This window comes from Amblyraja radiata, chromosome 8 (genome assembly GCF_010909765.2).
Source record: "Amblyraja radiata isolate CabotCenter1 chromosome 8, sAmbRad1.1.pri, whole genome shotgun sequence".
Taxonomy (NCBI): Eukaryota; Metazoa; Chordata; class Chondrichthyes; order Rajiformes; family Rajidae; genus Amblyraja; species Amblyraja radiata.
This window is the reverse complement of record NC_045963.1, coordinates 12,546,568-12,573,933: the sequence shown is the minus strand read 5'-3', so window position 1 is coordinate 12,573,933 and position 27,366 is coordinate 12,546,568. Positions and strand designations below refer to the sequence as shown.

The 27,366-nt window shown below is 38.1% G+C and overlaps 1 protein-coding gene across 12 annotated transcripts in view; it reads right to left on the bottom strand.

Annotated features, from left to right (window-relative positions):
* The window catches only part of ccdc88a (coiled-coil domain containing 88A), a 157,628-nt gene that overhangs the window by 65,133 nt on the left and 65,129 nt on the right, over positions 1 to 27,366 (bottom strand). For all 12 annotated transcript variants that reach the window (XM_033025183.1, XM_033025185.1, XM_033025186.1 and 9 more), the window contains exons 8-15: positions 19,507 to 19,673; positions 17,453 to 17,534; positions 15,556 to 15,714; positions 15,316 to 15,462; positions 14,930 to 15,074; positions 13,566 to 13,750; positions 9,069 to 9,206; positions 1,858 to 2,928 (exon numbers count right to left, since the gene is read on the bottom strand). In XM_033025183.1, coding sequence (XP_032881074.1) covers positions 1,858 to 2,928; positions 9,069 to 9,206; positions 13,566 to 13,750; positions 14,930 to 15,074; positions 15,316 to 15,462; positions 15,556 to 15,714; positions 17,453 to 17,534; positions 19,507 to 19,673 — 2,094 coding nt within the window. The remainder of the gene's footprint in view (positions 1 to 1,857; positions 2,929 to 9,068; positions 9,207 to 13,565; positions 13,751 to 14,929; positions 15,075 to 15,315; positions 15,463 to 15,555; positions 15,715 to 17,452; positions 17,535 to 19,506; positions 19,674 to 27,366) is intronic.

Sequence of the window (27,366 nt, the reverse complement as noted above, 5' to 3'; positions counted from 1 at the left end):
CAAGCCCTTAACAATCTTATATGTTTCAATGAGATGCCCTCTCATCCTTCTAAACTCCAGAGTGTACAAGCCCAGCTGCTCCATTCTCTCAGCATATGACAGTCCCGCCATCCCGGGAATTAACCTTGTAACCAAAGGAGGATCAACGTCCACAAGGTGCACATAGCACTAAAAAAAAGGCCACACCTGAATATTTGACATCCAAGTAGTGGCTAATAATGAAAATAATTCCTCTAATTCCTCATTATTTGTGAGGGATAGGGGCACTGACTATTTGCGGATAATGAAACCGCAGATACCACTAGGTCATAGAACTCAGCACAGGAACAGGCCCTTTCGCCCACAATGTCTGTGCGAAACATGATGCCAAGATGAAAATAATCTCATCTGGATCCATATCGTTCCATTACCTTCATATCATGTGCCTATCCAAAAGTCTCTTATGTGCCACTACTTTTGCATAATTCTTGCACTAACCTTTTAAGGCAGGGTTTAACAATCAAATAATAATTTCCAAGTTACATAAAATAAAGTGGTTTATTTCAATGTTGTTGTTTTTTTGTCAATGGCAAAATAATGAAACACAACTACTCTGCATTGGAATCAACAATGACACTTCTGGCAGCCAGTAACTATTCTGACACTTCTTGCACTCGCCTTTGGTTGTAAAGTTTTATACCAAAATAAACATTTTCAATCAATTCAGGAGCCACAATATAGTGAAATTTCCACTAAACCCCTTTGTACCCAAAATGCCCATTAAATAAACAGAACAATGCTCTGTAATATTCATATACGCTAATAAATATATTTACATATCTAAAATTGTTAATTAACAACCCACTTCTACTGAAACTTAGTTATACGTTTGAAAATTACAAGTTATCGCATATTCGGAATGTGCATAATTGGGAGCCAGTTGATGCAAATGGTCTGGAAACAATCACTGGATTATGATTGGTTCTTCAATGTGTACATGTATTTCGAAATTTTTGTTAGAAAATAAAAATCAAGTGGGGGCTGGGGTTCATGTCCCAAGTATTTCGGTTGTAAAATAATAAGTAAGGACAGTATAATCTGGCTACATTTTTCTAAAATACTTTCAGGAAACACAAAAGAGCTGACCATTATGAGTGGATGGAGTCATTCACTTTTGAAGGACTCTGATCACAACTTCAAAATAATCATTGGGCAAAACTGTTATGCATTCTGCCCATTTGAACCTGGGACCTTAACTTCTGACAGACAGCTGGACTACCTTTATCCCCTTTCCAGTTCACCAAGGTCCAACAAAATCCCTATTGCTTACATGCATCTTCTATAAATAACCTAAGTCCTTGTTCCACTCATCATATAGAAGAATCCAAAGGAGGACCGATGTAAATGATCCACATTATAGGTCACATTAAAACCAGGCTTGAATCAAAAGATTGTTTGGGTTTTTAAACATCTGTTTGAATTGTTTGTTTGACTACAATGATGGTCCCATGTAAATATTGACTCCATGCCAATGTTCCTACTGATCTGCACATACACACTCAAATATCTTCCAATTTGCAGGATTCCTAACCTGACTTTCTGTTTTCCATTTAGACTTAGTCAAATCTATAACTTGGGATAGCACGTTATGCACGTCAGTTTCACATTTGTCTGCTATGAAGACAGCTGCACCAAAAAAATATTGTAACCCAATATTTGCTTCTTCAGTTTAACAGTATATAAGTTATTCAACTGAGGGAAGCAAATTCTTCACTACTTTCTACTCTTCATAACTTCAGTGTATCCATTTCTGAAAACAAATTGCCTACTGATATTTACCAGGAATGCTCTAACTCAGAAAAATATAATGCTTCTTACCTCTCGCAATGTCACTAATGTCCTTTTATCAATAGTTGCTTGTTTAACTAATTCTTTATTATCTTTCTCTAAATCTTTCAGTCGTACATAAAAGTCTTTGAATTTGGTGATTTCTCTCGTAAGCAATTTATTTTCTTTTTCCAGGTTGGAAATTGTCATATTGTTTTCATCCAGTGTGGAATCCTTGACCTCAGTCTGTTGACGCAATCTCCTATTTTCTTTTTCAAGCTGCTTTTTGTCTTTCTCCAGTTGGATAGTCTCCTGCTCAAGTAGTTTGTTTTCTTTTTCCAGTTGTTGCAACCGTTTGCTGGAGATTTTTAGCTCTTCCAGATTTCTTTGCAAGCTCTGGTTTTCCGTTTCCAAATCTTGCAGTTCATTTTCCATTTGATTAATTTTTTTGCTGCTATTATCTAGGGCCTTTTGGAGTCTGTGATTTTCTAAATCAAGTCCCTGATAGCTTACCTCCAATCGTTCACTTTTCTTGTTACAAGCCTTCAAAATATCCACGTTCTTTTTTAACCGCTCTTTTTCATTTTCTAGTTCTTTGTTCTCCAACTCAAGTTGCGCCAACTTGACACCATTGGACTTCAAGTTCTCCAATGTTCTCCTTAACTGCAAGTTTTCATCATCGAGTTGGGTGTTTTCTTTTTCTAAAATATCCAATTGGACAGTAAGGTTTTTGAGGCTATTTAATGTCTTTCTCAGCTTATTATTTTCCACTTCCAAATCAGAGATCTCCCGTTCCAAGATATCTATTTTCTCACACATGATCATTAGACCAGTAATCTTCTTCTGCAATTGTTCATTTTCACTTTCCAAGCGACTCAAAAAAATCTCAAGTTCTTCTGCCCTTTCTCCTTTTTCTTTATAATGTCCCAACTCCTTTTGGATTAGCTTCTTCTCAAACTCTATTTTATTCAGTTTACTGCTGGTTTCTTTAATAGACTCATGGAGGATTTTGTTTTCTTTCTCAATGTCTTTCACTCCAGCCTCTACACTTATTTGTGCACGTTGCCGTAGAGATGCAATGGTATAATTCAAATGCTCATTTTCTTGTTCCAACACTTTGATCTGCAACATAAAAGTGAAGTGAGGTAATTCACTTTAAATTCCCAGTTAATCAATCAATCAACCTTTAATGTCATCTTGCAAGCAACAGTTGTACAGTGCAAAATGAAAAGACGTTTCCCAGGGAATACCGGAGCATCGCACATGAAATTTAAAACATTTCACACATAATAACAAATTGTCATATCTAAAATCCAAAACCACACAGGACGTTTCATCCTTGTAGAAATGGAAGCAGAAATAACAATGAAGAAAATCTGGCAAAGAAAAATAAACGGGAAGGCAAACTTTCCGCAACTTAATGCAATCATGCAAATTAGCTCATAACATGGGAACGAGCTTGTGTAGTAAAGAACTGCAGATGCTGGTTTAAATCGAAGGGAGACACAAAATGCTGGAGTAACTCAGCGGGACAGGCAACATCTCTGGAGAGGAGGAAGGGTGACGTTTCAGCTCGAGCCCCTTCTTCAGAAGCAGTCTGAAGAAGGGTCTTGACCTGAAATGTCACCCATTCCTCCTCTCCAGAGATGCAACGTGTCCCACTGAGTTACTCCAGCATTTTGTGTCTACCATGGGAACGGGCACTTCGGTCCACAATGTTTGTGCGGAACACGATGCCAAGTAAAACTGATCTCATCTGCCTGTACATATCCATATCCCTCTACTCTTTGCCCTTCCATGTGCCGATCTAAAAGCCTCTTATATGCCACTATTGTATCTGCCTCTACCACCATCCCAGACAATACGCTCCAGCCCCCTACTACTCTGTGTGTAAATAAAAAAGTTGCCTGCTTATCTCCATTAAACTTTTCCCTCTCTCACATTATAGTTATGCCCTCGAGAGTTGGGCATTTCCAATCTGAAGGGAAAAAATAGTATATGATATGGATATATTATGTGGACATTTTTTCCTTCGCTCCATAGATGCTGCCTCACCCACTGAGTTTCTCCAGAATTTTTGTCTACCTTCGATTTTCCAGCATTTGCAGTTCCTTCTTAAACATTAATATTAAAAGGGCTGTCTCTCTGATTTTTAGGATAGCTCTTGATAACAGTCTTTCTCTCAATAAGAACAAGACATTTTTGACCTCCAAAGTTAATCCAAAAATGTTTTCATACTTTTCCCAGACATTCACCATCCTAAGATGAATGCCTATTAATGCATCCAGTGAAAAAAAACCTTAAACAGCAAGTAGTCCTTGAGCACATGCCATGATTTCTTACAAAGTTCAACATTGGAGAATTATATTACACATGAGGAAGTTAACTAGCAATGATTCTGTAAGTAGCAGATAATTACAGCAGTAATTAGAGTCTCCTCAGCAATGTGCCATATAGTCATAGTCTTATAGTGTGGAAACAGGCCCTTCAGCCCAACTTACCCATACCGGCTAACATGTCCCATCTACACGAGGCCCACATGCATGCATCTATCTTATATCCCTCTAAACCTGTGCTATCCGTGTGCCTGTCAAAGGTTTCTTAAACGTTGCAATAATACATGCCTCAACTACCTCCTCTGGCAGCTCATTCCATACACCTACCACCCTTTGCTTGGAAAAGTTACCCCCGAGGTTCCTGTTAAATCTTTTTCAGATTAAATCTATTAAATAACTTTTAACAGCTTAAATTAAAAGTTGAGAGTACATGATTTCCACTACTGTGGCATGGTATTCCAACGCTTCTTCTTCAAATCACTTCCAAATCTCCACCTCCATCAATCACACCTTCTTTCAAACACCTTAGTAATGGGGAACTATTGCTCACTACTGACCATGCACATGCCCGCCATCATTTTGATTATCTGTATCAGGTCTCCACTCAAACAAAAGCAAAACAAGATTTTACCATTTTTCTTGAAGGATAATGACTTCCATTTTGCTCCACAGAAGCTGCATGTACCACAGAGTTCCTCTAATAGGTTATTGTGCCCCCCATGATCTAGACCCTTTCCCCTCCTCCATCTGTTCATCACCCACCCCTCGCTAATCCCCCATTTTCCTTCCCTCCTCTGTTCTCTTCTACTCACCGCTCTACCCTTTAGTTCTATATTTCACACCTCCCCTTCCTATCTTATCATATTCTACTGGCCGATGCCTGCTCTTCCCAAGCCCACTTGCACTCATGTCACAGTTGTTTCTACGATCTCTCCCATAGAAACGGTATGTTTTCCTCTGCCCAAGGTTACTGTTTCTACTCCTCTCTCTCTCACCCAACTCATTTGCCAATCAGACCCTCATTACCTAGATCCAATTATCACTTACTGGCTCTTGCCCCATCTCATCCCTCCATCTTTTTGTTCAAGCCATATCCTAGCGATGTTACAAAAATCACCTTCAGCGGCGCTGCAGTTCTGCCATTGGCCGTGTGCACGACTTTGGCGCCTTTGAGGGGGGGGTGGGGAGGGATTAAAATGCCGTTTTCTACTGCGGATTTCCTCGGGCTGCTAGCTGCTGAAGAATAATCAATCTGACTTCCGTTCCCGATTTTTTTCTTCTTTTTTTTTTTAAATCGCGAGACAATTTAATAATTTGATTAAAATAAAAAGCAACTTCTAACACCCTCAACGCCTACAATGTGACGGATCGCAACTACAGGACAAAACAAAGGGTGTAATTTATTTTACATATAAACTTGCTCCTTGGGATGGCTTTAATCTAATTTTACGTTGTGAAAATGTGATTTGGGCCCCATATGAACCGGCAGTGTTTTTCCTGCCGATATGGGGTTCAAATTCACCACAAATGCAGCGTTCCAATCGATCGCTTTCCAGAAAAACCCACTCGCAAGATGATTTAAATGCTCTTTTTTTTGGACAATCATGTCAAAAGAGCATCTAAATCGTCTATATTTTATGTTATTGTCTACCCATAGTCAATATTTTTATACTAAATATCAGTTTTAGTCCCATGTATTGTGCAAAAAAATAATTTTTTTGATTATATTGAGTGGATGTTTCTAGACTAATTTATGGGAATTAAACATCAAATTCCTTCCATCTGGCATATGAATTCATGACAGTGAGATTTAAAAATCATGTTATATTGTGAATTCTTGTGTGAATGAGATTAGTTTGTTATTTGGATACTTAGGCTATTTAAAAAATATATCCTTTTCTTAAGAAATGGATCTACAGAACATTCTTAATGGGAAAGTAGTGGGCAGAAAGGCATGTCATGCGTGGTTTGAAGAGCAAAAACTTGTAGTTTACAATGTCAAAATTGAAAAGGTGAGGAAAAACAAGGTGTACAGAGTTGCTTATTGGTTACAATCTGAGGAGTATGATGATGCTGCTGATTATGATATGCCAATGTACCAGCTAGCAACTGATCTTCTCCATAAAGACGGTCTATTGCTAGAAATTGTAATTTATTTACCTATCTGTGACGGACTTACAGCATATAATACAATAATATTAAAGTTCTGATCTTGATAATATCACATTTTTTAATTTTCAAGGCAGTCTGGGTGTTTATTACTATTTCCGTCACAACGGTCAATTTTGTAATTGACTACAATCAGGTAATTAACTAATTATATGCTTTAATTTCAGCTCATCCAAGTAAGATGTTTTATATTTGTTTCAGAATGCTTCAATCTATAATAACTGAAAATTTCATTCAGTTCTCTTAATTTTTAAGAAAGTTATGGGCTTTTGACTGTCCTCGATCACAGCATTTGTGTTAAGTCAATGCAAAAGCAATAGAGAACAAGATACTAATTTCAGTCTGAAAATGGCCATAACTTTTTTAATACTGAAGATATGAAAATGAATTGGGTCAAATTAAACTTCTTTTTATGCTTTATCTGATGGGATAAATTGCAGGCTTGATTTTTTAAATCTCAAAATTTTGTAACATTGCTACATATCCCCTCAATTCCATCAGTCTGAAGCATCGCAACCTAAAACATTGTCTGTCCATTTCTCTCCACAAAAATGCTGCCTGACCTACTTAGTTTGTCCAAAGGTTTGTTAATTGCTCAAGATTTCAGCATTTGCACTCATGTGCCATCCAAACAAATCTATCCAATCTCTTGTCAAGACTTAAATGTTCCATCCCAGGCAATAAATGCTAAATTCCTTCTGCATCATCCCCAGTGCAATCGCGACCTTCATGCAGTGTAGCAACCAGGACTGCACACAGTACCCTAGCTGTGGGCTAACTAACGTTTTATATACAGGCAATCCCTGGGTTACTAAAGGATTCATTTCCTGAGAACTGTTTGTAACCTACATTGTAAGTCAGAAAATGAACAAGAAGTGTGTGGGAGTGGATCACGGAAACAACCGTGACAGAGAGCAAGTGGGCATGGGAAGAGCAGGCATCAGCCAGCCTCTTGACTAAGTGAGTGAGCAAATGGCTCTGCTCAACACTTACAGCTTGCTCAATTTGGCCCCGCCCCATATATTGCAGCTCGTTCACATGTACGGCTGCCTATAAGTCACGTATATTGTATGCTGTCCAACCACCTTATAAAGTTTGAGCCATACAGCAAGGAAACAGGACTTTCGGCCCAGCTCATCCCTGTCGACTGAGATCCCCAGCTGGTCCCATCGGCCCGTGTTGCTGTATTCAGGGATCCGCAGACGTGATCACTCACTTTCCATTCATAACTACGCCCTAGGCTGCTACCATTCTGGATTATGAGAAAACAATTTTTTTCCTTAGAAATTCATATCTTCCTGCTTCCATTACGTAAAGGCATGCATGTGACAATCAATAGGATGAGCAGGCAACGTTGCTGTTTCCAATTTGCAACATAGATCAATCTGACCTCATCAAATTATCCAAAAAGACATGCATATATGCATGCACAGAGTGTGAACTCCAATTCAATGTTGAATCCTTCAGTGAAGCACATCAAAAGAAGAACCTAACACCAAACATTTGAAAAACAAAGGTCCGCTACCAATTTGCGTTAACTGCACGCCATCCATCAAGTCAACACCCTGGAAAAAGTCGATCACTTTCCTCTTCTTGAGAGGCAGCCCAGAGCAAGTACAATGACGATGACATTTTCCAGCATTAAAGACCTGCTCAAAGACTCTCAAACCCGCTTCCAGGCTCAAGGTGTATGCAAGCACCAGTGATTGGTACTCTCCTGTAAGCTTCAGTGTTATTGAAAACATATAAATAGGTACCACAATGGGCTGAATACTAATTTCACTGCCTCTAAATCGTTTGGCTTGTTGAGCCAATATCAGCATCCTCTGCCAGATAAACATTCCTAAGCGTAAAAGACTCAAAATACTAGAGTAACTCAGTGGGTCAGGCAGCATCTCTAGAGAAAAGAAATAGGTGACATTTTTGGTCGGAATCTTTCTTCAGACTGAAAGGCAGAGAAGGCCAGAACGAATCAGGGCTGGCGACAGATGACCCCAGGAAGGATGGAGTCCATTGATGGTGGGAAAATATGCTATCGACTGAGATACAAGAATGTGAACAGTGGTGGGAGGGTGAGAAAAACAAATGGAGGAGTTACTTGAAGTTAGAGAAATCACTGCTTATATCCCTGGGTTGTATGCTGCCCAAACAAAATATGTGTTCCTGTTCCTCCAATTTGCGTGTGGCCTCAATCTGACAGTGGAGGAGGCCCAGGACAGAAAGGTCAGTATAAGAATGGGAAGGGGAGTTTAAATGTTTGGCAACTGGGAGATCGTGTTGGCCAAGGCGGACTGAGCAATTTCCCCATCCCATTCTCCCTGCATTTTATTGAAATAATTAAGATGCAAGTGTGGGTTTCAAGTAATAAAGATTAAAACTTGGAAATAACCTCTGTAGCATTGTAATTATTTGCCAAATCAATTATCCAATTTACACACACTCCATTCAAAACGGCCGAGATTAATTCACAGAACATAAATTAGTAAAATTAAATGTACTTTTTCATACTGTTTTTAAACTTTCATCAGTCATTGGCTTCATACTAAGGCAGATAGATATTCATTCGTCCATGTCACATTTTCTTATGACCCACCAAGGTCCAAATTATTTTCGGCTGCAATAAAACCAGGCTAAAAGACTAATAAATTGTAACCCTAAATTAATAGACAGACCTACAAATCTGTTGTCAAAATGAAGTTATAGTAATCAAGCATTATTTAGAAGTGGAAAAAAGTGTACTTAAATATGTTCCTCTACCTGTCGCTCAGAATTTTCTTGAATGCTTTCAATAGATTTTTCAAGTTGGGACTTCTCCTTTATAAGATCATGAGTAAGCTTCTCAACATTTTGCATACTTTGTTTTTCACTACTGATTTCACCCTTGAGCCTCTCCACCTAAAACAGAAAAATATAATTTTTCAGGAAAAAAAATCATGTTGCAAATCCACAGCACATCTCTCTACAAAACAAAAATACCAATGCTGCAATAATCTTTCACATTCATTAAAACAAAATCAGTAAAGGAATCTGAGAACTCTATAAACTATCAATAAAGTGTACTTCATTACACAGAAAGCAAGTTTGCCACATAAATGTAAACATAAAACTGAACACGTGGTTCAGTTCGTTATATATATTGATGTGATCTTTTAATATGCAAAGATACCCCTTTTTAAATTATTAATTCACTGAAAGTGGGTGTAAATGTAATGACCAATGTTTGTTGTTTATCCTGATTATCTTTGAACTGAATAGTCTGCACATAACCCACTTTCCAAAATTGCTTATGGACAAGAAGTGTTGGTATGCTTCTTCAAGCGCCACAGAACTAACCTGATTGCTTTTCTAAGACCAGATGTACCGAGCACTGACTGCAACCTAAGTTGGCCTAGTCTTCATCTTTCCCTGGGAGCCGGGGACAGTGACGCGCCTGGTAGAGCTGCTGCCTCAGTGCCAGAGACCCAGGTTCAATCCTGACTTCACGTGCTGTGTGCAGTTTGCACGTTGTCCCTGCGGCAACATAGATTTCCTCAGGTGCTCAGGTTTCCCCCATATCCCAAAGATGTACTGATTTAATGGTTCATTGGCCTCTCTAAATTACCAACAGTGTCGGGAGTATGTGAAAGTGGGATAGCATTGGTCTGGTATGAACACATCAGCAGTTGGTGTGGACTCGGGCCAAAGGGTCTTTTCCATGCGTTAAATCTTCTATCAATTTCCAACAAAGTACATGAGCTCTCCCTGTAACACGCCACATTACCCTCTCTTCTATCTAACAGGTCTTCCTTGCAATCTGGGTTTAAGTAATTCAAATATTGAAATGAGTTTCTCAAAAATCAGCCCCACCCTATCTCTTACAAATGGCCACAATAGATTTCTTAATTAATACACCAGATCAATATAATGGTAGCAGCTAACAGTGTCACTTGCTTTATACTACAAATAACTGTATTCTGAATGAAATATGTTATGATTGCAATTAAACAATCAGGACAAATTTTACAGCATAATTTTTTTTGTGGGCAAAATAAATAAGTGAAATTGGTTTAATTAAAACTAAGTTCAATCTATTGAAAACTAACTTGCACATCTAAAATTAGTTCCAATTCACATTGATTCAGCAAAACTAATGTCAGAAAGGACAAAAAGAGTAACCAAAATATTAGGGTGCAGGGACCTAAATGCTTTTGACATCAAGGTTACCCACTGCATCAAGGTAGTCAAGTCGAGTTTATTGTCACATGCACATGCATAATGAGTTTATATGAATGTGAGAATAAAAATTGGATTAAGATAGGATTAGTTTAAATGGGAGTTTATGGCTGGTGTGGATTCAAAAAGCCTATTACTGTGCAGTACTTCTCTATGATCATCCTTGCATTTCTGCCTCACTGACCATCAGCACAGGTGTATCTCAAGGCCGCAAAATTAGCCCTTGCTCTCTCTTTACACCCATGATTGCGTGGGTCAGCACTATTCTAAATTCCTTGACAACCCTACTGTGGTCAGCCTAACCATGGTTGGTTATAAGTCAGTATACAGGAAAGAGACGAAACATCCGATTGAGTGATGCCACAACAAGAAGCTCTCACTTAGCATCAACAAGATCAAGGAATTGGTCGCTAAATTCAGAAAGGGGAGTCAGCAGACCAAGCACCAGTTTTCAATGGTGGGTCAACCATGGAGGGAAAACTGACCAGCAGGTTCAATATTAGTCTCTTCCCAGTAACAAATCAGGCTCTTAAACACTAACCTCAGCATCAATGAATTTGTACAGTCCGTGTCTTTGGTTGCATTATGGACTTTGATTTTTGCACTATTATGATCACCTAGCATTAGTTATTAATTTATCAAATATTGATTTATGTTTTTACCTGTGTATACTGCATTTACCAGTGTAAATCTGCAGAATTTTCATTATTCCATTGTCTGAACGTATGACAATTAAACACTCACTCTCCCGCATGTCACCAAATATTCTAACAATCATCTACAGATGTACTGCAGAATATATTCTGTCTGGTTGCATACTTTAAACACACAGGAACTTAAGAGGCTGTAGAAGAGTGGTGGACTCAGCCAGGGCAAGGGCAATAGCCCTCTCCACCATTAAAAGCATTAACATGAAGCACTGCTTCAAGAAAGCAGCAACTATCATTAAGGAACCCTGCCCTCTGGGCCATGTCCTCATCACGCTGCTACTATCAGAGAGGAGCTACAGAAGCCTGAAGTCCCATGCCACCAAGATCAAGACCAGCAATGTTCATACAACTATGACGTTCATAAGCCAACCTGCACAACCCTAATCCTACACAGACAACGGAATACCATGGATCACCTCTTGCACTAACATGGACTTGTGTTTTTCTAATTCTGTTTTGCACTAATATTTGTTTTTTGCAGCCCTTACCCTATTTTGCTGAATTTTATGCAAAATGTATAATTTATGCCTTTGTGTGTTTGCCTGTGTCTATGTGCCAGTGATGCTATGACAAGCAAGATTTTCATTGTAATTGTACCTTACTGAAAACTGCGCAAATGACAACCTCTAACATCAAGACCCGGTGTGCGGCCTTGCATCACCCGGCGTGGCTTTAATGGCCGCGGGACAATCGCCATCGCCCGCCGGGGGCTTTGACTTTGACTTTGACTCTGACATCGGGGGGAGAGTGCAGTGGAGAAATAAGTTTTTTTGTCCTTCCATCACAGCAATGTGATGGATGTTTATGTAAATTATGTTGTGTCTTGGGTCTATTTGTTTGTAATGTATGGCTGCAGAAACGACATTTCGTTTGGACCTCAAGGGGTCCAAATGACAATAAATTGAATTGTATTGTATTGTATTGTATTGTATTGTAACCAACTCAATTTGATTTGAATGTATTAATCACTCCTTTTCTCATCGATCCTCTGCTGAAGGCTCACTAACTTATCCCATCTCATTATACATGATCAAATTAAAAAAATAATGTTCCATAGCTAGAACCGTATTATTACAGGAAATGGTCTCAAACACATTGCATAAACTCATTTTTTTCACAATTTAATTTATCCTATGTGAAGTTTAAAGTCACCCACAATTTTATTTTTGTTGTTTGATTGATACTTTATTCCATGGTATAGCCAATGTGATGGATATATTTTATTTCCAATTATTTCTTTTTTTCAAACAAAAATTTGGATACCCAGAAATATAAAGAGATATCAGGCCATGTGACCAAATGCTTGGTCAGAAATAGATTTCACAAATTTTAAATGAAGACAGTTGAAAGGTTGAAAGTTTAAGGAGAACAGTCCTGAGCTTAAGATCCTGGTAGCTGGCAGTGTGAAGTGACTAACCTTCGATCTAATGCAAGGATGTAAATACGTAAATATTATAGGGCTTGACGAAGCCACAAATCGAAAAGGAATTTAAAAACAATAATGATAATTTTAATATTGACATACTATTCAACCAGGTGACAATATGAGCCAGTAAGTTCACGGATGAAGGGTTAGTGAGAGGACATGGCAACAGCTTTGGATGAGCTCACATTAAAAAGTAAGATGTAAGAGGTCAGCCAAGAGGTTTCAGCAAATGAGCTGAGCAAGAGGTTGTCACGTGATGTTTGTGATGGAAGGAACAGGCAGACTTAGTGACAGCAGCTTAGACTTGTGATCTGAAATTCATCTTGGGGTCAAATACACCAGCAAGCTGCACACAGATAAAATTTGTGTTGAGGTTATATCTACAGCTAGATTAAATGACATGAATAATTTATTTTTCAAAGCACGGCACATTGGCATAGCAGAAGAGTTGCACTAGAATCCGGGTTCAATCCTGACTATACTGACTGTATGGAGTTTGTAGGACAGTGCTAGTGCATGGGGAGATCGCTGGTTGTTGTGAACTCACTGGGCTGAAAGGCCCGTTTCCGCACTGTATCTCTAAAATCTAAAGAGTCTTCCGTTTCTGTAACACAAAGTGGCAATTTGGTGCAAGTATCAAGGTAAAGGACAAAATTCTTAATTTGCAAAAGATAGATCAAAGTAAACTAAAATCACTGGCCTTTACAATCCTGGATTTCTTTTAGGCTAAGAATTTTCCATTTTGGCCTTCTAGCCACCCACTCCTTATCAATTGGGCAGTATAGATTGAAACAATAATATTAAATAGATCACGTTGGATAGGACTGGCTCGAAAGGCCAGCTGGAATTTCTGTTGTTCACTGTACCTTGACATTTTTAACACTTCTAACAAAGAATTACTGACACCTTTTTCTTTAGTCTCTGGTTCTCCTTTTCTAGCTCCAGAAACTTAAAATTACAGCCATCTGTAGATTCCACAGCAATGCGAAGTTCCTCCATAGTTTTCAACAGAGCTTGGTTTTCTTTCTCCATCTTAAGTAGACGACTTGAGGTTAACTCATTCACTTCCTGACCAAGAGACTTGTGTGGACCTGCAAGTTTAAGGTAAATACCAGACTAAATGAATATCACAATCAGTATCTTTAAATAAATTTCATTGTCATAGAACAAGACATTTCTGATTAAGTAGCTTAACCAAATCAAGTTCAGTGAAACAGAATTTGGTTTAGTTAAATCAACTTGTGGATTGATTCTTTATTGTCGCATGGGATATGTCCAGTGCAATTCTTTGTTTTGCATATCATACACAAGGTATGCAAAGAGTCGCCACGTATAGGGCACGGACAAAGCTACAAAGTAGTCCCCACTAGTCCCTCTTTGTTTTCGGTGACCCCCACCCGGGTCCGTTTGTTCTCGGCAGCCCCCAATGTCAGGTCCTTCTCTGTTCTCGCCCGCCCACCACACCAAGTCCCTCTTTGTTCTTGGCAGCCCCCCCATGCCGGGTCCTTCTTTGTTCTCGGCGGTGTGTCCTCGACCGACCTTTGGCACCCACCGCGGGCCCGCCTGACCTCCGGCACCCACTACCAGGTTCATTCTTGGACATCTCTGCGGCGCTCGCAGGAAGCTTCCGACTGCCCACCTCGCTCCTCAATGGCCCACCTATCTCCTCAATGGTTGCTCATGAGTCCCTCCTTGCTCTCATGGCGTGGGTCCCGTCGACATCCGTGGCAGATGAGCTGGGAACACTCCCAGGTTCCCAACTGAATAATATTCTAAGTTAGACGCAAAATACGGGAGTAACTCAGCGAGACAGGCAGTATCTCTGGAGAGAAGGAATGGGTGATGTTTCGGGTCGAGACCCCTCATCAGACGAAGGGTCTCCACCACGAAACATCACCCATTCCTTCTCTCCAGAGATGCTGCCTGTCCCGCTGAGTTACTCCAGTATTTAGTGTCTATCTTCGATTTAAACCTGCATCGGCAGTTCCTTCTTGCACATACTGAATAATATTCTATCCATTAATAAGCATTTCTTGCTGTTGGAGAATAGTTATACGTATGTAGTGCAAACGTATACGTATGTCAGTTTGCTTCTCATTAATTAGAATTCTGCTTATATTTTTATATGTTGACAATTGTGAAGTCATGTACAATAAAACTAAGAAATTTTTGCAACTGCATGAAAGCTATTATGAAAATAGCATGAAACAAATCAACGTAATATTATCTAAATACTATGAATATGATAAGTTTAATGTAACTTTAACTACCCTCTGCAAATTCAGTGGTCTTGGATAATTGTTCTAGCTCCCAGCCTAAATGCAATGATTCGTCCATGCTTTGTTTCTGAGCCATTTCAAGAGACAAGTTTTCTTCCATTAATTCCTCAATGCGTTTCCTGTCTGTGTCATGTTCCTTTAATGACAAAAAACACAGCTCAAAATAAAACAAACATCAGAAATGAAGGTTGAAAATTTTGTATTAAATTTTAAAAATATGAAACCAAAACTTACATTACTACAAATTTATGAAATATCGCTGAATAGCACTCGTCAATGTCACAAAACTTCATGTGTCTGATATTTGAATGTTATTTTTGGACAACCCCCCCCCCCCCCCCCCCATATCAATAGAGGGAAATGAAACTAAGACCTACCATCTCCATATCATGCATTTTAGCCATTAATTGCAGGTTTTCTTTCTCAAATTCGTGCAACTTGTCACAACGGGCTCGGGCTCCCTCAAGCTGGTCTTCCAATATTATTTTAGTCTCCAACAAGATTTTGTTATCTTCTTTTAATTCCTAAAGTTTTAATTATGAGGAACAAGGGATTAACAAGAAATATTTCATATAAATGAGATAATAAATGCTTGGACATTCTGTCACTGAACATACCTCAGTTCTTGTTTTATAAAATTCAACGTCATGAAGCCGATCTTTGTATCGGTTAACTGCACTTTCAAGCTTATCAACTTTAAATGCTTTTTCACGCAATGAGTCAAGCTCATCACGATAAGTTCTAGCAGACCGAGCATCAGACTGAAGTTGTAGGTTCTGGCAAATAAATAGATAATTACACTTCACAGTACTGTGGAACAGAGCAAATATATAAAATCAAAATCAATTCGGCTAGAAATATCTTTGCAAACAGATTTTTTGTATCTGATATGCTATTTAGAATAGAATCAGATTTTGTTTATTTTGGTCTTCCTTTAGATTGCCACACAGCAAAAGTTTAATATTTGGAAATAACTACAAGATTTACTGCCAAAGTAACATACTTACTTTGCTAATGTTATCCCACTTTTTAAGAAAGGCGGGAGAGTGAAAACAGGGAATTATAAACCAGTTAGCTTGACATCGGTGGTGGGGAAGTGGCTGGAGTTAATTATAAAAGATGAAATAGCGGCACATTTGGATAGCAGTAACAGGATCGGTCCGAGTCAGTATGGATTTACGAAGGGGAAATCATGCTTGACTAATTTTATGAGGATGTAACTAGGAAAATGGACAAGAGAGAGCCAGTGGATGTAGTGTACCTGGACTTTCAGAAAGCATTTGATAAGGTCCCACATAGGAGATTAGTGGGAAAAACTAGGGCACATAGTATAGGGGGTAGAGTGCTGACATGGATAGAAAATTGGTTGGCAGACAGGAAACAAAGAGTAGAGATTAACGGGTCCCTTGCAGAATGGCAGGCAGTGACTAGTGGGTACCGCAAGGCTCGGTACTGGGACAGCAGCTATTTACAATATACATCAATGATTTAGATGAAGGGATTCAAAGTTACATTAGCAAATTTGCAGATGACACAAAGCTGGGTGGCAGTGTGAACTGTGAGGAGGATGCTATCAGAATGCAGGGTGACTTGGACAGGTTGGGTGAGTGGGCAGATGTATGGCAGATGCAGTTTAATGTGAAAAAATGTGAGGTTATCCACTTTGGTAGCAAAAACAGGAAGCCAGATTACTATCTAAATGATGTCAAGTTGGGAAAAGGGGAAGTACAACAGGATCTGGGGGGTCCTTGTTCATCAGTCAATGGAAGTAAGCATACAGGTACAGCAGGCAGTGAAGAAAGCGAATGGCACATTGGCCTTTATAACAAAAATAGCAAAGAGGTCCTTCTGCAGTTGTATAGGGCCCTAGTGAGACCACACCTGGAATATTGTGTGCAGTTTTGGTCCCCTAATTTGAGGAAGGACATTCTTGCTATTGAGGGAGTGCAGGTTGTTTTACAAGGTTAATTCCCGGGATGGCCTATTCCCGATATTGTCTATTGTATATGCTGAGAGAATTGAGTGGCTAGGCTTGTATACTCTGGAGTTTAAAAGGATGAGAGGATATATTATTGAAACATATAAGATTATGAAGGGTTTGGACTTGCCAGAGGCAGGAAACATGTTCACGACGTTGGGGGAGTCCAGAACCAGGGACCACAGTTTAAGAATAAGGGGTAAGCCATTTAGAACGAAGACGAGGAAACACTTTTTCTCAGAGAGTTGTGTGTCTGTGGAATTCTCTGCCTCAGAGGGCGGTGGAGGCTGGTTCTCTGGATACTTTCAAGAGAGAGCTAGATAGGGCTCTTAAAGATAGCGGAGTCAGGGGATATGGGGAAAAGGCAGGAACGAGGTACTGATTGGGGATGATCAGCCATGATCACATTGAGTGGCGGTGCTGGTTCGAAGGGCCAAATACCCTACTCCTGCACCTGTTGTCTATTATAATAATAGTACTTGTTTTTATTGATGCTTGGCAGTTCATCTTACATTTAAACTAAATATTACACTTGCCTCTTGCTGTAGTCTTTTTAGTTCAACTTCCATCTGCTCAATTTCTTGCTTACTGTCCAACAATTGCTCTGTTTTCTCTTCCCTTGAAATAATTGGAACAATCACAATTTCAAGGGAAAACCAAATGCGTAACTAATACTGTATGCATTAATACATATCCAACAAATACCTAAACTACATAAATGAGCAATGTGCAAATAAAAAGTTAACCTTTAGAATTATTGTCAATTTTGTTGGAATGTGGTGTAAGCTTTTTTTAAACACCATCTCTTGGGTTCTTTATATATTTTTCTTTCTGTTCATAAGAAACACTACTTGCAAAACAGAATGTGCAGGTTTCTTAACACGTGGACGCAGTAGTAGATAATGGTGTTTCAATTTGCTCAAAATTGATCTGCTGGCTATTATAACAAATGGTTTTCAAAATCAACTCGCGCCTCAATGTTTGCCTTGAACACCTTTGGAGCTTTATCAACAATATATAATTCTCCAACATATGTCCAGCCCAAGAACAATTAGAGCATGCTACATTTTCTTGTTGTGGGAAAGTGCCTCTATTAGGACCAAAACACAGCAACTCTGATCCTAATGCTACATGCAAGAAAGGTTGTGGTTTGAAACCATAAAAAGAAAATGTTTACTGGCTTGGCCAACTCCAAAATTCTGCACTTCTCATTTTTGCAAATTTGGTCTAGCCTGAAAGCTAATAGTTTTTCCGGATCTTACTTCCCCTTGGCCAGGCCTAAGCTTAGCTCCATTCTTCTCTGGCTTCCCGAGTGGATAGTCCTCATGCACTGACCTAAGCAGCTGTAGGCTAATGGCTCTATTACCAGGTCTTGAAATCTTGGAATTCGAGATCTGCACAGCTTTATTTCAAATATCCTAGCTTTGCCTCATACCCCATGGTCAGACTTGGAATGAATAGCTCTCTCATCCTAGCTGGGTTTAGTTTTATTTTCTTAAGCTCATGTTTCTACATTCCTCCATGATACTGTCTCCACATCAACATCATCTTTTTGTTCCCTCGTTTCTGCTTCCAAACCATGAAGAGCATAAAGTTGCACGATGTCTCTCGCATAGGTAAATTCACAAAAAGCACGCCCCCACAACTTTATCCATTTATTTATTTGTTCCTGTGCACACTAGTTGATTGGTACCTATTTTAGTATTCATTTGTTGAATTACTGGTTAATAGTGTGACTGTGGGTCAATTAAATAATGCACCAGTGCAGCTCCTTTACATATACATTCATTCTGTACATCGTTTTTAAAAATTATTTACGTTACCACAATTTTTTAATGCTTCAATTTACTGTTGGTGCTTCTTAAGGCAAGAATTAATGATTACAGGATGCATTATTGGAATGATTTGATATAATGGTGCTTTGTTGATTCATAAATTCATTGCTCTCATAATGCATTAACAGAGTGAATTTTATCAATTAGTTGGTGCTTCTCTTCCATTAATTCATCAATACCTGCTTATGATGATATGCAAAGACAATACCAACAGAAGAGGATACAAGCTAACAGGCAGTTTATTTTTGCGCTACGTTAATAACCTGATGTATTATTCCAATACCCATTAAGAATGTGCAGTGAATTAAGAAGCGCTGAAGAAAGCATTACAGCAAGTACATTTTCAGAAAAACTTTGTTGATTAGTCTATATTTTCCCCCATTTCTAAGATGCTGTCCAGAGGGGCAGACCTGAAATCCAATGGTTTTGGGTAAATCAGCTCTAGTGCTATCCTGAGAAAAACAAGACGAGTGCTTGTGAAAAGCAAAATATTCTTACATCAAAGTAACCTCAAATGCATTTGCTAATTCTTTTTCATATCAATGACTATTCCATTTTACATCTGTTAAGGGAAGTAACTTGGCTTATCTACACAACAATTTGGGGAACTAATTATTGTATTCTGCATGTAGTTATCCTTATTGATCAACCTCATTCCCCACTCACTATTCAATAACATTTCTGGAAGTTGGTGTGATTTTCAACATATCTAATCTCTAGTGCCCTTGATCCTCAAATCCAATCCACACACTTACATCTCTTGCCTGATCCTTCTGAGTTTTGCTTTTGTGTCCGCCAGTTCAACTGACAGATGTTGTCGACTCTCAGTTCGCTGCATACCTGGTGAACCTGTAGGTGACTGAGCTATTCCATGAGTTGGAGGCATGCTGCAGTCACGCTCCTGTGCAAGTTGCAAAATTAACTGGAAATAAATAATAAAATCGATTTTATATACATGTATATTTTCCATATATCACCAAAATTGAATGTTCATTTAACTTAACTGGAATTAAACTTCTTTTTTTTTTTGTTTATTTTATTAGAAGTTAATACAATACAAAACAATACAGTGGCACCTAATTTTAGGTGCCAACTATGTCATACCGTAATCCATTCTATGTACAACCTCTAGTTTTATGTTATGAGTAAGCAAGACAAGAAAAAGAAAACAATAGAAAGGGGAAAGAGTGGAAAAATAGATGGTAGCGAGTAGAAAAATGTGAAGTGTGGATATAAAAAAAAAAAATTTTTAAAAAATAAAAATAAAATAAAATAAAAAAGAAAAGGTGGAAAGTAGAAATAGAAGAAAAGGCCCCTTAAAAGAGAATTTTTCAAATCTATATTCGGAGATGTAGATCTATCCACGTCATGAACTGAAATCAGCAATCCTTATGGTACCGCTGCATCACATGATTCAAAAAAGTCGATAAAAGGAGACCAACTCCTTAAGAATTGGTCATATTTATCTATTAGTCGGAGTCTCATTTCTTCAAGGCGTGCTATGTCCATCATATTCCTAATCCACATTTTAACAGTTGGTATGGTTGTATTTTTCCAAAATGTAAGTATCAATTTCTTTCCAATTAATAACCCATAATTAAAAAAAACATTTTGGTCTTTATTTAAATTGGTATCTTCTCCTATTATTCCAAATATAATCCATTCCATTTTGGGTTCTATTCTTGACTTGAAAAGCTTTGTAAATATATCAAATATATCACTCCAAAATGTATTCAACTTTGTACATCCTACAAATGAATGTGTTATATTAGCGTTTTGAAACAAACATTTATCGCATCTGGGAGAGACGTTTGGATAAAATTTATTCAACCTCGTTTTTGAATAATATAGTCTATGTAATAATTTGAATTGAATTAAATTATGTCTTGTATTAATAGAACAGTTATGTGTATTCATCAAATACTTTTCCCATCTATCCTTCGAGATCTTTATCATTAGCTCATGTTCCCAATCTTCCCTTAGTGCTTCTGTTGAGGGTGATTCTCTATATAATATATTATTATAAAAGTATGATATTAATTTTTGTGAATCAGCCTTAATATTCATTGCTTCTTCTAAAGGGTCTAAAAATATAGTTTGAAATCTATGTATATATTTCTTCATAAAGTCACATACCTGTATATATTTAAAATATTGATTATCCTTCAATTTTAATTTAAATTTTAATTGTTGAAATGATAACAGTTTACCCAATTCATACATATCCCCTACTTTCCTAATCCCCAGTCTATCCCATTGTTGATATGTGTTGTCGATGAGAGACGGTTTGAATGCGGGGTTGTTCAATAGTGGGGTTAGTACTGATAAATTATTTAATTTCAAGGATACTTTTATTTGTTTCCAAATTCTTATTATATTGTGAATAATTGGGTTCTTCTTATATATTATACTATTCAATTTTATCGGTGAGAGCAGGATCGTTCCTATATCGTGCGGATAGCACTCCTCTTTCTCCATTCTTATCCACTCCAACTGCTGAGTGGAACTATCCAGCCAGTACATTATGTTCTTAATATGCACTGCCCAGTAGTAATACATAAAGTTAGGTAATGATAAACCCCCAACTTCTTTAGATTTGCACAAATGCTTTCGTTGAATTCTATGTGTTCTGTAATCCCATATAAAATTAGTGATAGTGGAATCTAGTTTTTTGAAAAAATATTTTGGAATATATATTGGGATCGCTTGAAACAAATATATTAATTGTGGTAAGAAAGTCATTTTTATAGCGTTAATTCTACCTATCAATGAGAGCGGAAGTGTTTTCCAAAATTTAATCATATCATTCAGTTTATTTAATAGTGGTATAAAATTGGCACTAAATAATGATTTGTGTCTTCTCGTAATTTGAATACCCAGATACTTGAATTTTTCTGTTGCAATTTTGAAGGGGAATTTTAGTAAGTGTCTCGAATCCTGTGGTTTTAAAGACATAATTTCGCTTTTATTCCAATTTATTCTATATCCTGAAAAAGAGCCGAATTCCTCAATTAGTGTTAATAAGGTGGGTATACTCGTTTGTGTATTAGTAATATATAAAAGAATATCATCAGCATATAGTGAAATTTTATTCTTTGAATCCTTAGTGTTATATCCGTGAATATTCGGGTGATTTCTAATCCTTTCGGCCAACTGTTCTATCATAAGGGCAAATAGCAATGGTGATAAGGCACACCCTTGCCTATTACCCCTTGATAAGTAAAATTTTGGAGATAGCGTATTGTTAGTTAATATTCTTGCCGTAGGTCTATCGTAAAGTAGTTTAACCCATCTAATAAAATTCTCTCCCATATTGAATTTTTGGAGTACCTTGTATAAATACTGCCATTCTACTTGATCAAATGCCTTCTCTGCATCCAGCGTGACAACTGAAATATCTTCATTGTCCTCATTATGAGAGTACATTATATTGAAAAGCCTTCTCAAATTATTAAATGATTGTCTTTTGGGTATAAATCCCGTTTGATCTGTATTTATTAAATTGTTAATATAATTATTTAGCCTTCTAGCTAGAATCTTTGCTAAAATTTACTGATCCGTATTTAGTAGTGAAATAGCTCTATAAGAACCCGGTTCATCTAAATCTTTATCTTTTTTTGGTATAAGTGTTATTGTTGCTTCTGCTAGGGTTTCTGGTAGTTTATTTTCGGTATAAGCCTGCGTGTATAAATTGAATAATCTTGGTATAATTGACTCCTGAAATCTTTTATAAAATTCATTACTAAAACCGTCTGGTCCTGGGGTCTTCCCATTTTTCAGTGAGTTTATTATTTGTTTTATTTCTTCACTAGTAATCCGTGCTCCTAATTGCTCTTGTTCTAAACTATCCAATTTTGGGAGCTTGCAATTATCTAAAAAATTTGTAATTTTACTTACATCTGTATTTATTTTAGATGTATATAAATTGTGATAAAATTGGGCAAACCGCTTGTTAATATCCTTAGGCAGTGTTAAAAACTCACCCTTATCCGATTTAATTTTAGTAATAGTTTTTTCCTTTTCTCGTTGCTTCAGTTGCCTCGCAAATAGTTTATGTGGCTTATCCCCAAATTCGAAGTGTGCTTGTTTTGTAATTTGGAATAATCTTATTACGCTAGCCAATAGTATTCTATTGACTTTATATTTCAATAAAGTTATCTTATTATGTTTATTTATGGTTGGGTCAGTTGCATTGTCCAGTTCTAGTAGTTTTATTTTCTGTTCTATCCGCTGAAGTTCTCTTTTATTTTCCTTATTTTGAAAACTTTGGTAAGAAATTATGACGCTGCGAATATATGCCTTGAAGGTTTCCCATAATAGCGGTGCAGAAATACCCGGCGTGTCATTTATTTCGAAAAAAAGTTTTATTTGTTCTTTTATATACTCATAACCCTGCGGGTTATTTAATATATGTACATTGAATCTCCAAAAAGGTTTTATACTCGGCATTCCCTCAATTTTAAGTATAAAAGTCAATGGTGAATGATCAGAAATAATACTATTATGATATGATGGTTTATTCGTATACGGGATTAATTTTGTGTCCAATAAAAAATAGTCAATTCGCGAATAAGTTTTGTGAACTGATGAATAAAATGAGTATTCCCTACCACTTGGATTTGCTATTCTCCAAATATCAGCTATGTTATTATTTTTTATATAAGTATTTAAAAATTCACAGGTCTTAGTTTTAACAAGACGCTTCCCTAGCTTTATTGATTTATCTAAGTATGGATTTATAACACAGTTAAAATCTCCCCCCATTATTATATTTTGATAATTATGCTCTGCGATTAAATCTATTATTTTCCTAAAAAATTGTGGGTTATCAAAATTAGGCGCGTAAATATTTATCATAGTTAATGGTGTATAGTAAATTTCTCCCGTGACTATAACATATCTTCCCTCTTTATCTCATTCACCTCTAAAGCAAGAGGCACGGCTATTATAATTCGGAAGGGTATACCTTTTAAATTAAAGAAATCTATATCTGAATTAAACTTCAACAAAAATGATTTAAATGTACCAGGACTTGCAACAAATATTTAAAAATCAGTGCTTTCTCTACTTCTTCATGAGTGTGAGGAAACGGTTAATAGGGATAGTTGATTTAGACTAGGACTCTGAAATATAGCTGAGGAAGAAATAGTGAGCTTTCAGCACGAAAACCAGACTGCGCTAGGCTAGATAGTAACAATAAAAGAACAGGTAGAGACTTTCAAGGTTGAGAAATTAACAGATAAAAAAGCTTCAGCAGAAGCCTTTAAGGGAACTAGGGCAAAGGGGAAAAGGACACTGTGTGCTCTATATCACGCATGCGTAATGAGAAACATGAATATGAAGACAACACCCACTATGACAAGATGCCTCATTTAAATGCACATGCGATGCATGATGTAGGAGGTAACTTTGACGTTGAGAGGCGTTCCGAGACGTTCTCGTGGGAATGTAAACCTTAGTGCTCTGATTGGAAGGAGCCTGAAGGGGCGGAATAAGGGTGTGACAATTGTAAACTGAAATGAATAAAAGTGAAGAGCATCTCCATCCTCGTCGTGTCTCTAGGGGGCGATAGAGAGAGACACCCAATTCTGCAGAATTGAAACTTGGAAAATAAAGAACTTCTTTGTCTAACTTTGTCTCTAAAAGCGTCGTGATTGTGAGCACACATTTATATCTCACAAACTTTGGGGGCTCGGTTCCGGGATCCCCACTCCGGCCAGCTGACGGGAGTAGACGGACGAAGGAACGGTGCACCCCGCTGAGTTCAGCGGTCTCAGACTCCTTGCTTGCTGTCAGAGGTTTGAGCGAGTGGTATCCGGACCGGAGAGAGACTCAACAAAGAAGTGGAAGTAGTTGGAAATCGCGAGGAAACAAATCGAGTGATTCTTGTGCACGAGACCCCGGCAAGAACATTGACTATTAAAGTATTACCAGGGCGATTTAATAAAAGATCGGAGGGGAATTCCGATCGGGAGGATGGGCAGTGTAAACGAAAAGCCCAAAAGGGAGGGGAAGGGCTGTAAGCCCAATCCCCGCATTCCGCCTGATAGTCCATTGGGGCGAATGCTGAGCTGCTGGGGGCAGGGAAAAACCCAGGGAGAAGAGAAGACAGGAGGCGGCCGGGGTAGATGTAAATCCCCCGGCCACCAGGAGAGTGAGTCAGAAGGTTGGGTAGAGTAAGAAAAGACTGGTAAAAAATAACCAGTACCGGGGTAAGGAACTTCAAGAAGGAGATGAAAAGCCTCCTTGAAGATCCTTTAGGTCTGGCGGAACAGTTAGATCAATTCCTTGGGCCAAACACTTATACATGGGATGAGTTGATGGCCATCATGGGGAATCTCTTCACAGAAGGGAAAGGCAAAGATTATGTTGCAGGCAGTAAAGCGAGTAGTAGACAAGGAACAGGGAGGTACAGGATGGCGGGAGAGTTACTCCCGAGGTAGAGATAGAGGAGACGGCAGAGGCCACGGAAGAGGGGGATGTGAAGAAGGATACGGCAGGGGCCGGGGAGACACAAGTACGGGAAAAGGTATGGAGGCAGGACAGGGAGATAAGAAATATATATAAATTGAATAATCTATTTGAAGTAAGAATGGAACGAATGTGATTTGTGTGTAAAAAACGGTTTGGAATGAAAGAGGAAGTTGTAGACCACATTGTAAAGGTTAGTTAAATAAATAAAAGAAAAATAGAACACTACAAATTATAGAGTTGAACACAGACGTCCCCCACAGCAGAAGCAGAATTCCACTGTAGTTCCTTTATGTTGGGGGAAGGTTGCAAACAGCTGCAAGATAACGATTAACTGTTTGTATCCTCATAACCTGAAAAGGGGAAGTTGTAAAATCAGCTTTTGGATTTTCTGATGTTCTTTCAGATTTCTTGTCATTAAAGTTATAGGGGTGTATTATAGACCGCCAAATGGGGATCGAGAATTGGAAGAGCAAATATGTAAGGAGATAGCAGATATTAGTAGTAAGCACAAAGTAGTGATTGTGGGAGATTTCAACTTTCCACACATAGACTGGGAAACACATTCGGTAAATGGGCTGGATGGTTTGGAGTTTGTAAAATGTGTGCAGGATAGTTTTTTGCAGCAATACATAGAGGTACCTACTAGAGGAGGGGCAGTGTTGGACCTCCTGTTAGGAAATGAGACGGGACAGGTGGCGGAGGTATGCGTTGGGGAGCACTTCGGGTTCAGTGATCACAATACCATTAGTTTCAATATAATTATGGAGAGGGTCAGAACTGGACCTAGGGTTGAGATTTTTGGTTGGAGAAAGGCTAACTTTGATGAGATGCGAAATGATTTAAAAGGAGTGAACTGGGACATTTTGTTTTATGGGAAGGATGTAGAAGAGAAATGGAGGACATTTAAAGGGGAAATTTTAAGAGTACAGAATCTTTATGTTCCTGTTCGGTTGAAAGGAAACAGTAAAAATTGGAAAGAGCCCTGGTTTTCAAGGGAAATTGGACATCTTGTTCGGAAAAAGAGGGAGATCTACAATAATTATAGGCAGCATGAAGTAAATGAGGTGCTTGAGGAGTATAACGAATGTAAAAAGAATCTTAAGAAAGAAATTAGAAAAGCTAAAAGAAGACATGAGGTTGCTTTGGCAAGTAAGGTGAAAGTAAATCCAAAGGCTTTCTACAGCTATATTAATAGCAAAAGGATAACGAGGGATAAAATTGGTCCATTGGAGAGACAGAGTGGACAGCTATCTGCAGAGCCAAAAGAGATGGGGGAGATATTGAACAATTTATTTTCTTCGGTATTCACCAAGGAGAAGGATATTGAATTATGTGAGGTAAGGGAAACTAGTAGAGTAGCTATGGATACTATGAGTTTCAAAGTAAAAGAAGTACTGACACTTTTGAAAAATATAAAAGTGGATAAGTCTCCAGGTCCTGACAGGATATTCCCTAGGACATTGAGGGAAGTTAGTGTAGAAATAGCCGGGGCTATGACAGAAATATTTCAAATGTCATTAGAAACGGGAATAGTCCCCGAGGATTGGTGTACTGCGCATGTTGTTGCATTGTTTAAAAAGGGTTCTAAGAGTTAACCTAGCAATTATAGGCCTGTTAGTTTGACTTCAGTGGTGGGCAAATTAATGGAAAAGATACTTAGAGATAATATATATAAGCATCTGGATAAGCAGGGTCTGATTAGGAACAGTCAGCATGGATTTGTGCCTGGAAGGTCATGTTTGACTAATCTTCTTGAATTTTTTGAAGAGGTTACTAGGGAAATTGACGAGGGTAAAGCAGTGGATGTTGTCTATATGGACTTTAGTAAGGCCTTTGACAAGGTTCCTCATGGAAGGTTGGTTAAGAAGGTTCAACTGTTGGGTATAAATGCAGGAGTAGCAAGATGGATTCAACAGTGGCTGAATGGGAGAAGCCAGAGGGTAATGGTGGATGGTTATTTGTCGGGTTGGAGGCAGGTGACTAGTGGGGTGCCTCAGGGATCGGTGTTGGGTCCTTTGTTGTTTGTCATGTACATCAATGATCTGGATGAAGGTGTGGTAAATTGGATTAGTAAATAGGCAGATGATACCAAGATAGGGGGTGTTGTGGATAATGAAGAGGATTTCCAAAGTCTACAGAGT